The 12,601-nt window shown below is 36.1% G+C and overlaps 1 protein-coding gene across 1 annotated transcript; it reads left to right on the top strand.

The window, feature by feature from the left end:
* Positions 1 to 6,170: 6,170 nt before the first annotated feature.
* On the top strand, positions 6,171 to 7,043 carry LOC145006665 (uncharacterized). The gene has a single exon (XM_078965741.1). The coding sequence runs from the start codon at positions 6,171 to 6,173 to the stop codon at positions 7,041 to 7,043; it is 873 nt and encodes a 290-aa protein (XP_078821867.1).
* Positions 7,044 to 12,601: the final 5,558 nt, after the last annotated feature.

The following is a 12,601-nucleotide window of genomic DNA, read 5'->3' as shown; positions in this document are numbered from 1 at the left end:
CTCCCCGATCAGCCCCTTACTGAACTGAACAATGTTGAAAACTCGGTCAACTCGGTGATTAATATGTATAATATACTTAATGATTTGTTATTTAACACATACACATGTTATTATTACTACATATATATATCTTAAATTTTCAGTAATTACTCACGAAGTGAGACTATTATGTGTTTTTCAGTTTTTGTGTATTCACATTTATCTAATTTTGTTATATATATTTCAATCAACTTATGGTTTTAACTTATGATTTTGACATATATATATATATATATATATATATATATATATATATATATATATATATAATTTCCATGAAAATATTTATACATGAAATACCAAATCCGAGTATTCCCCGTGCACTCTCGAGTACTCGCTACTCGGTAGTCGGCCGAACAGGTACCAAGTAACGAGTTCTACAACCTTGCCCATAGAGAGAAAGGGAAGAAGTTGGCAAAAGTTTCAAGCCAATGTGCAAGATGCAATGAAACCCTTAGCATCCCATATATAGCCTTAAAGCCTTTTCCATGTTTTATCTCTCATCCCATATGGGATGGAGATTTTGAAATTCCCTTATTCCCTGACCAGAATATTTCAATCTGTCAATATTTTAACTAGTTAATAACCCATTGAGTTAATTAATTCATAACTAATCTAAACATATTAAATTAATAAACTTTCTCTCCTTATGTTTATTTCTTTTAATTCCACATTTGTGTATTGAAGGCAACCCAACATGACAATATTATTACTTAGAAATATTACTAATAGTTAATAACATCTGACATTATTTCCAACAACAATAACTAGGGACGTAAACAAGAAAAAACGGTGGTGGAAATAACTGCCCCCACCCATGAATTCATTGGTTTCCCTCGATCCCGATCCCGACCCCGAATTCCTCCGTTTTCTTACCCTGATTCCCCCCCCCCCCCTAATTTTAAGACCACCCTAATCCTGCCCTCGTTTCCCCACCCCCCCCCCCCCCCCCCCCCCGAATCCCCCGTTAACATTGTTTAACCTTATTTACCGTATTTTTAACTTCTTTATTTCGTTTAGGTTTACATCACACTGATTATTCAAATAATAAATATATTATATAATGACTAGTTTAAGTTTAATATTTACTTTTATAAATAAAATAGTTAAATATATAACAATTATTTCGGGGGCCCCACGAAGTATTTGGGACAAAACTTCCCTCCCCCACCCCACTCACAAAATTAAACGAGGGTAAAACCCTCCCCCGAACCCGAAAAATTATAACAATATTCCCGTACGAAAACAGGGTCTTGCAGGGTCGGGACCCCACAAGAATTTTTGACATTCCCAAACAATTACGTACTTAAATCCTATAAAACGAAAAATGAAATAACTAAAAAAACCATATTACAAAAGAAAAACAAAAACCAAAAGAAATAATAAAATTCTAAAAAAAGAACAATGATTTTTTAAAAATATTTCACGACGCCTCATGTCGAAAATCTTTCATGTTATGGTATTTGTGATACTTATTTTCTGTTGCGTCTAAAACTTCATCGAAAACTCTGGGCTCGTGGGCATTCATCTTGTGGGTGAAAATAACATTAAACTCCTTCACTTTTTATTGCATATCTTTCTATTTTGAAAAGAGTTGATGAGTTGAACGATTCGAACTCCGCAATTTGTTATTTAAAATGATCAAGAACTGATCATTTTAAACAACAAATTGGGGGGTTCTTGATCCACGTGGGACAACATGGATCGTCATATTTTTGGCGGTAAGTTCTTGATCATTTTAAACAGTAAATTGGGGGTTCAAATCGTTCAACTCATCAATTCTTTTCAAAATAGAAAGATATGCAATAAAAAGTGAAGAAGTTTAATGTTATTTTCACCCACGAGATGAATGCTCATGAGCCCAGAGTTTTCGATGAAGTTTTAAACGCAACAAAAAATAAGTATCACAAATATCATAACATGAAAGATTTTTCGACACGAGGCGGCGTGAAATATTTTAAAAAAATCATTGTTCTTTTTTTAGAATTTTAGTATTTCTTTTGGTTTTCGTTTGTCTTTTGTAATATGGTTTTTTTAGTTATTTCATTTGTCGTTTTATAGGATTTAAATACGTAATTGTTTGGGAATGTCAAAAATTCTTGTGGGGTCCCGAACCTGCAGGACCCCGTTTTCGTACGGGAATATTCTTATAATTTTTCGGGTTCGGTGGAGGGTTTTACCCTCGTTTAGTTTTGTGAGTGGGGGTGGGGGAGGGAAGTTTTGTCCCAAATACCTCGTGGGGGCCCCGAAATAATTGTTATATATTTAACTATTTTATTTATAAAAGTAAATATTAAACTTAGACTAGTCATTATATAATATATATTTATTATTTGAATAATCAGTGTGATATGTAAACCTAAACGAAATAAAGAAGTTAAAAATACGGTAAATAAGGTTAAACAGTGTTAACGGGGGATTCGAGGAAAATGGGGAAACCAGGGCAGGATTAGGGTGGTTTTAAAATTTGAGGGGGGGGGGGGGATCATGGTAAGAAAACGGAGGAATTCAGGGTCGGGATCGGGATCGAGGGAAACAAATGAATTCATGTGTGGGGGCAGTTATTTCCGCCACCGTTTTGTCTTGTTGACGTCCCTAGTTATTGTTGGAAATAATGTCTAATGTCTTTAACTATTAGTAATATTTCTAAGTAATAATATCGTGATGTTGGGTTGCCTTCAATACACAAATGTGGAATTAAAAGAAATAAACACAAGGAAAGAAAGTTTATTAATTTAATATGTTTAGATTAGTTATGAATTAATTAACTCAATGGGTTATTAACTAGTTAAAATATTGACAGATTGAAATATTCTGGTCAGGGAATAAGGGAATTTCAAAATCTCCATCCCATATGGGATGAGAGATAAAACATGGAAAAGGCTTTAAGGCTATATATGGGATGCTAAGGGTTTCATTGCATCTTGCACATTGGCTTGAAACTTTTGCCAACTTCTTCCCTTTCTCTCTATGGGCAAGGTTGTAGAACTCGTTACTTGGTACCTGTTCGGCCGACTACCGAGTAGCGAGTACTCGAGAGTGCACGGGGAATACTCGGATTTGGTATTTCATGTATAAATATTTTCATGGAAATTATATATATATATATATATATATATATATATATATATATATATATATATATATATGTCAAAATCATAAGTTAAAACCATAAGTTGATTGAAATATATAACAAAATTAGATAAATGTGAATACACAAAAACTGAAAAACACATAATAGTCTCATTTCATGTATAAATATTTTCATGGAAATTATATATATATATATATATATATATATATATATATATATATATATATATATATATGTCAAAATCATAAGTTAAAACCATAAGTTGATTGAAATATATAACAAAATTAGATAAATGTGAATACACAAAAACTGAAAAACACATAATAGTCTCACTTCGTGAGTAATTACTGAAAATTTAAGATATATATGTAGTAATAATAACATGTGTATGTGTTAAATAACAAATCATTAGTATATTATACATATTAATCACCGAGTTGACCAAGTTTTCAACATTGCTCAGTTCAGTAAGGGGCTGATCGGGGAGTACTCGGGATTCTGTAACCCGCCTCGGTAAGGGGCCGAGTAGCGAGTACTCGGAGGATTAATCGGCCAACTCGGCCTCGTAAGACTCGCCGCACCTCTAATTTGGTTTCTCCTCGATTACATCAGAATCTTGCACTTTATGACGATTGTGGTGATTACTCTCTTGAATGTGAATCTTGTAGTGTTTTTTTGGTTTTCAGAAAGGGTTGCTTCTGCTTCTACTGTTACTCATCCTTTCTATACTCATTGTTGCAAACGTGGTTTGTGGTTTTACCCTTTCCTTTAAGACCTCCTGGTGTATTGGCTGATTTATATGCTTCATCTGCGTTTAGAACAAATATTAGGGCTTACAATACCATGTTTGCAATGACGTCCTTTGGTGTCGAAGTTGATGATGACATTAACAATGTTGGTGGTCCCTATGCTTTTAAAATTTGTGGTCAGTTCTCACACCGGATTGGCTCTCTTTATCCTCAAGATGATAAACGTCCCAGGTTTCTACAATTATACATTGTTGATACGGATACTGAGATGACAAACAGGTTGTCTACTTTTTGTGACCTCTCAAAACCACCTTTAGATGAACATGTTGTAACTTTGTTAATGGACATGCTGACTTCTCATAATGAGTATGTTCGGACTTTTAAGACTTCTCGTGACGTTGCTGCTGTAAAGGATTTAGATTCATATGTGGTATGTCTTTTTAATAATGTCCCTGATTGACGTTACGGTCCTCCAACGCCCGATAGACTTGGCTGTATCATTTATGGTGATGAAACAACTATGAATAAGTATGATGTTCTTATATTTTCAAAGTCGGGAAGCCCACAACAAATTAGTAAACTTCACCCTTCTTACATGTCGTTGCAGTATCCTCTTTTATTCCCTTATGGTGAGGATGGGTGGCCACTGCGCTTAAAGTTGTTGAACGAAACAGGTGCTAATGCAAGGAATTTAACAACCAACATGTATTATATTTATCACCTTCATGCCCGTGATGGTATTTACTCTCTTATTCTTAATGGATGTCAGTTGTTCCAATAATATTTGGTGGATGCTTATACGTGTATTGAACAAGGGCGTTTAGATTACATTCAGAATAATCAGGAACAACTTAGATCATAATATATCAGTGGGATTTATAACGCACTCTCTAAGGGTGATGTAGATAGTCGTTCTGTTGGAAAGCGGGTTCTTCTGCCTCCGTCTTTTCTAGGTGGTCCACGCTACATGTATAGTCATTATCAAGATGCACTATCCATTGTAAGGAGTATGGAAATCCACAGTACTTTATCACCTTTACTTGTAATGTTAATTGGCCCGAAATTAGACGATACATGGTTAATCATAATCAAAATGATGTGCATAGTAGGGCTGATATTACTGCGCGTGTTTTCCACATAAAAGTCAAAGCATTCATCAAATTTCTAAAAGATGACAGGACATTTGGAGATGTTCCATGTGAGCAACATACATTTGGTTCTTCTTTTCACCATTATATCTCTTTTCCACTGTCATTTACCTTTGTTTCTATTGAAATTCCTTAAGACGGTCTTCTTTTCTTTTTCAGATTTGTATACAATTGAGTTCCAAAAGAGGGTCTTGCCTCATTATCACACTCTTCTATGGGTCGCCACCTCATACAAGCTACATGAACCTTATTTCGTTGATAATTTAATTTCTGCTGAGATTCCAGATCCAGTTTCTGAACCATTACTATATGAAACTGTCACAAGGTTTACTAAACGTGAAAGCTACGTGCATCAAAGATGGAACTGTGAGAAGTGGTATCCAAAACCATTTTTGGATAGCACCATCTTCGACAAACAAGGTTACACGTACTATAAGAGGAGTTCTTTCACACGTCGTAGAATAAAAAATGGTATAGAGATAGATAATGGGTATGTCGTACCATATAACAAGCGGTTGTGTAGTCGTTTAAACGTGCATATTAACATTGAATATTGTGGATGGAACATGATGATAAAATACTTATTTTAATATGTTTCAAAAGGTATATATGGAGCGGGTGAAGTTTGTTATTAAAAAAGATGATCATTCGAACGAGTGTACTACTTCTTCACATCCTATTGTTGTAGATGAAATCCAGAGTTTTTTCGATGGTCGATACATCTGCCCTCATGAGGCCGCTTGGCGTATCCCAAATTTTCATATTCATGAACGAGATCCACCAGTTATGATACTGCCAGTTCATCTTCCAAACATGCAAACTGTTTACTTAAAAGAAGATAGTCAAATTCATGATGTAGTTCGACATCCAAATTTTGGCAGTAGTTTGCTTCTTGGATGATTTGAGAGTAACAAGCGTGACAAAAATGGCTTACACCTAACTTATGCAAACTACCCTTCTAAGTATTTGTGGGACAAGCAAGTGAAAGGATGGAAGTTGAGGCATCATACATAATCGCGTGCACTCGATAGACTTGTATTCGTGCATCTATCAGCCGACGAGTTATTTTACCTTCGCATGTTGCTTTGTCATCATACCGGCTGTAAGTCTTATGAGGATCTACACACCGTTTCTAATCATATGTACCCAAATCACCGCAGTGCATGTGAAGCATTAGGTCTGATCGGCGAAGATAAGGAATGGTTAACATCATTCACACAGGCATCAGAATGGGCGACCTCTGTACAACTATGGTCTTTGTTTTGTCATCTATTGATGTTATGTGAAGTCAGTAACCCACTCGCATTATGGGAAGTTGCATGGTGTAAGATGAGTGATGATTTCATCTATAATGTCACTAAAAATAATTTTCGTATTGACCTCCATCTTACTGACGATCATCTACAACAATTAGTATTAATGGACTTAGAGAATTTTCTTCAATCTTCCACACCATATAGGTCTGTCTCTGATTTTCATTTACTTGTGCCATTAGAAGAAACTCTGCGTCTTTTTGAGAACCACTTGCTTTTAGAAGAAACCAACTACAACAAAGAGTTGTTGCATAATCAACACAAACTAATGGTCTCTCAGTTGAACCATAATCAGCTTCACATTTACAACATGGTTGTTTCAGCTAACAAGGACAAAAATCAATTACTTCTCTTTGTTTACGGGCACGGTGGTATGGGTAAGACATTCTTGTGGACTATGCTGCTATCCTACTTCCGTTCAATAAGCAAAATTGCACTAGTTGCCGCTGCTTCAGGTATAACATCATTACTTCTGCCATCGGGAAGGACTGCTCACTCAAGGTTCAATATTCCAATTGATTTTTCGGAAAATTCAACGTGTAACATTAAGAAAAAAACTTCATTAGCTGCCCTGTTGAAACAAACATCAATCATCATATGGGATGAAGCCGCGATGAGTAACAAACGTTGTTTTGAAAGTTTTGATCACTCTTTGAGAGATATTCTCGAAGCGACGCTAAAATGTTTGGCGGAATGTTAATTCTATTAGGTGGTGATTTCCGACAAACATTACCTGCTTCTCCGAAGAGTAGTAGATGGCAAATTATTTCCTTCACCTTACCAAACTCATACTTATGGCCATGTTTCACAGCCTACAAACTTCGCGATAATATGAGGTTAATGAACGATGCTTCTCACCCCAATTCATAATTTTCGGTTTATCATTTGCATCATGGTTACTTAATATTGGAGACAAAAATTTGGGGAATCCAGATTTGCTTGAACCAAGAGACACAAGATGGATTGACGTACCACTTTCACTCATGATTCCAACTGGAGAAAACACCATGAAAACTCTTGTACAATTTGTACATGGAGATGGTATTCTATCTCACCCATCCAGGCTCGGTTTTAAGGGGGGGGGGGGGGGGGCAAGAGATGCAGGCGCACAGGGCCCCGAAAAAAATAGGGCCCGAGTTTTAATTAAATTATATATTTAATAACTAAATATATATGAATTTATTTAGATTTTTGCATAAAGTATGTGTAGCTCAGCTGGTGAAAATGCATCTCTACTTTTCAATCAAACGTACGGGTTCGATTCATGTGCACAACATTTTGATATTGTAAATTCAATTTATAGTTTTGGCCCTTATTTTATACTATATATTTCATAATCAATTCTTACTTCCACTATCTTTAACAAATCAGTTTTTAAAAGTTACATAATTAACCCTTGAACTTTTTATAAATTTCCATAAGTTCCTTTTTAATTAATTTGTTTACTTTTAAGTTTTTTGTAACGATAATTCACCGTCTTAAGTTTGTTTACCTTATATATTAAAAATTTATATTTAGGGCCTCATTTTTCTTTTTAGCACAGGGCCCTTAAAATCTCCAAGCCGGCCCTGCACCCATCAGCCACTGCTTTGTCAGCGCGAGCAACTGTATGTCCAAAAAATAGTACAACACATGATATCAACGACTTCATCCTAAATCTTGTTCCTGGTGATGCAACAATTTACAAAAGTGTTATACGATAGAGTCAAATGGCAAACAAATAGCCGAATTTGAGAGTTTCTACCCTCCAAAATATCTAAATCAGCTTACATTTCCGAGCACACCTCTGCACACACTTTCACTAAAACCTAATACACCCATTATGTTAATTAGGAATCTAAACCAACAGGAGGGGTTGTGCAATGGAACACGCTTGATGGTTTCAAAACTACTACCAGTGGTGATAGAAGCAACTATTATTACATAAACTTCTATCGGAAAGTGAGTCTATCTGCCCCGAATCAAGTTTATCCAAAAAAGTCATGATTTACCCTTCATTTTCGTTAGAAAGCAATATCTGATTAGAGTTTGTTACGCCAGGACAATTAACAAGAGTCAGGGTCAATCTCTAAAAAAAAATAGGCATTTATTTACCCCAACCTGCGTTTACTCACGGTCAACTTTAAGTTGCGCTATCTCGTGCTACATCCCCTGATTCAATCAAAATTTTAATCGAACCACATCTTGACACATCACACAAAAAAACAAAGAACATGGTTTTTAAAAGATTTTTTACACACAGTTGACAGTATTGAGGTGTATTTCATTGCCACCTATGTCGTATTCAAACTAACTTATAATACCTACATATCACTCTCATATCTTTTAATCCTTTGACATATTGAAACACTTTACCATTCTAAAAACAAAAAGTATTATACACAATTCTTATTTTATGTAACAACACAAACATGTCTGAAACCTTCAAACCGATTTCAGAATTGCATTACGGATCTCCAGGAACAACACTTCAGGTACGTATTCTACACACATGGGCGCCACAACAACGCTATTATGAGACATGATACCTAGATGTGGATAAATACGTAAGTGCTTACGTACATTTACAAATAATTATAACATTTACAATTATGCATAACCAACCATCTACTCATATCAACCTTTTATAATTCAGGGTGGTGCAATTCAAATTTTAGGGCAAAGAAAAGATCAAGGCTATGTACAATCTATCCTACAAGTTTCCAAAGGTTATACTATTTCAAATTATGGATGTAGAGAGCCTAATTCCTATAAAAAGTGGATAGACAATCCAATATACATCGCTATCGGCATGGCTTCTTCCATAACATTACTTCCAGATACTAATACTATTCCTCGAAATTGGTTCAAGTTTATATCAAAAGGACAGATTCCAGACTTTGTTGACCAGTGCCCAGGTATGGTTCTACGTTAATGCATGCTACATACTATCAACATATTTAACCTTTTATAAGCGTACAAAATCCAACATCCTAAAACACATTACTCCCTGTTATTTATGCAGACTTTTTAGGAATATTCGTGAAGTTTAGAAGTCGCTTCAAGAAGAACAACGAACCCTTCTTCCTTCCAATTCTCAAAAATGATTCGTAAGTAACTTTTCTTTTTTAAATACACTTTTTCTCTTACTAACATGTACAATACACATTAAAACCAGAGGTCAGGAAATTGCCATTAGCCTTTGGAAGGAATGCACTGATGTTCTTGAAAAATTTAATCGAGTAGCTATTGAGAACGCACCCGAGCGTACAATCATTTTGTGACGAATGTTAAGATCACACCAGTTGATGGTACGTAAATGATAAAACAATTTTTAACACATATACTTTCACATAAAATCAACCATACAATTTAGATACAATACTAATGAAAATTTTAATTAACAGGTACACTTAGACTAGGAACAACAAGTGCAAGTCATATTTGCATTAACCCGACCATTCCCTAGTCAAATGTCCTACTTAACAGGTATGCACAGTGTATACTACTCATAAACTTTTCACATACATTCTTAATAAACAATTTACATGATATACAGTTACTAAACAAATACTGGTCTCTCAGCAACCATGGCAGGCCCACCAATATCACTACTTGATATAAGTGAAAAAACATGCTCTGATCTTTTGGTATACTCCTTCTCTATTATTATTTACGTATATTTAGACTCTCCAAAATAAATATCAAACACCACAATTATACAATCTAATTATACTTCCTAACACAAACACATGTTCCCAGGAAAGGACTTTCACTATAAAGGCTTCAGTATTGATTTCAAATTCACTAACACCTGGTACTAGGTCATCTGTCCCACTTGTAAAAAACCAACTTTCAAACAGGGGAATACTTGGTTCTTCCCTTCAGATGGAACACCCAACTCAACAACTTACATGTACATATGTATACTTTCACAAGTCTCCAATATCATTCCCTTGCTATATATATATATATATTAAAGCTGAATCAGAAAGTACAATGTTACTACATTAAATAATGTCACACACACAGGTTCAAACTCTCAGGAACTATTACTGACCCAACTAACTTCGTGGATGTAACTTTCACTGACAATGTTATGCAAAAACTAACGGGTACAACATCAGAAATGCTAATAGATGAAAAAGATCCGGATAACATAAAGAAATTACCATCCGCAGTCAACGAGATTAAAGGCTTAGTTAAGAAAATGGCATTGCAGATGATGAAAACATCCACCAATGATAACCTTTGTTTCATCATCACTGATGTCAAAGAAAATACAATTAAACAGAATCCAACCCCATTTACACCGACTCCAAAAACTCCACCGAATACCAAAACAACCAACATCCATTCTTCATCATCTTCTGGACCACATCAGCATTTAAGTAGAAGATCTCTCACTTATGAACGTGAAGGTAACACACATAACACACAATTTAACAAAATAAAAAAAAATCAGACAAATTTGTGTTAAACTATAGATAACGAAGAATCGTCGGCCCCACCAAAATGTTCATGCTATCTACAATAAGGATAATGTTTCAACGGTATTATCACTCAGTAGCACGTTTCTGAATCACTTTTTGCTTCTGTAACACCTGATTCCTAGTATGCCTTTAATTCATGTACTTCTTATGTTTTTTTAGGGACTCGACGAGTTGGAGGCCCAACTCGTTGAGTAGAGTCGTGATCCGCGGGAAGTTTAAGTAGTCTACTCGATGATTTGGGAGACCAACTCGGCGAGTAGACTTTTTTTAAGTGAAACCCTAAATTGAGGGTTTGCACCCTATTTAAACACGTTATAACCCCTCAACTCATCCCTCATCGTCCAAAGCAAACACAAACTCGAAACCCTAACCGTTTTTAGTGTGTTCTTGAGCCTTGTAGTGTTACTTTGTGTGATTGAAGCTTGAAGAAACGAAGGAGGCTTGTGAGATCAAGGGGGAAACAAGAAGATTCAGAGTTTTAAGCATATTTCCAGCTTATTAGAGGTATAAAGCTGAAACCTTGTCTATTCATTGTCTAGATCTTGATTTTGGACCTTTTTCTACATCTTTTTAAGCCCCGGTGAGGATGTATTCGGGATTGAGTATAAGAAGTGAGTTTGTGCTTCAGATCTAGGGCTATTGGGGGTCGTTATGGCATAAAGGTGCCCACTTTGTTGCCATAAACACCCCATGTATCTTGTAGACCACCTTTTATGGCTTTTTGAGCCAAAGATCTCATGCATGTGCATCAAGCTTGAGACTTTACGTGTAAAATGGACATTAGGAGGCCAGATCTATGGTTTTGTTGTGTTAAGACCCATTTAAATCGGTTGTATAGTAATGTTCAAGGACGGACTCGGCGAGTCTTTCTTAGGACTCGACGAGTCAAGGTGTAATGACCACTAAATCCCTTTTGTCGTTGGACCAGATGATAATGTGTAAGGCCCCTAAGTTATTAAGGCTCTTAAGGGACCTGGGAATCATGGGACTCGGCTAGTGCTAGAACAAACTCGACGAGTCCAAAGTAATCTCCCAATCTTTGAAGATGGACTCGACGAGTTGTTCTTACGACTTGGCGAGTCATAGACTGGACGCATTCTTATGAGGGATTGGATGAAGATGGTCCCGATGATATGATTGAAGGAGAACCCGTAGAGTTCTTGCTAGACTCGACGAGTAGAGTCGGGGTTGGGTCTGGATTAGTGGAGTATGGACTCGACGAATTGGTAGACCAACTCGGCGAGTCAGGTCAACTGGATGTTGACTTTGACTGAATTTAGTTGACCCTGGTTAGGGTTGCGTATTCAAATTGATAACTTAGAAGGGTTGTCGTGTAGGGATTGAGGAGTCGAGAAGAGTTGATTTGCACACTGAGGATACTTTAGACACTACACGACATCGAGGTGAGTTACCTTCCAGTAGGGGTGGGTCTAAGGCCAAAATGTCGGTCGACCAACAAGAGTAATTGATAAATTATTATCTTTGTGATAATTATCTTGGTATGCTTATGTGATATGCTTATGAGATATGCCTATATGGTATGCTTATGGGATATGCTTATGTGATATGCTATATGAGTTAGTGGTAGTAGCAGGGAACTTTTCCCTGACTCGGTCGTTAGGAGGGAAGGGTAGGTCAGTACCCCAGATATGCTTGACCGTATAGTTATATTTGTTATTGTATGACAGAGGTAGGGGTGAAATAGTCCTTGTTGCTAGTTGAGATAGACCGGAGGGTAGTTGGCACCCCATAACAGCTTGACATGGGTAGGTCAGCACCCCATAAT

This window comes from Lactuca saligna, chromosome 1 (genome assembly GCF_052625555.1).
Source record: "Lactuca saligna cultivar CGN05327 chromosome 1, ASM5262555v1, whole genome shotgun sequence".
Taxonomy (NCBI): Eukaryota; Viridiplantae; Streptophyta; class Magnoliopsida; order Asterales; family Asteraceae; genus Lactuca; species Lactuca saligna.
This window is presented reverse-complemented; position numbering and strand designations above follow the sequence as displayed.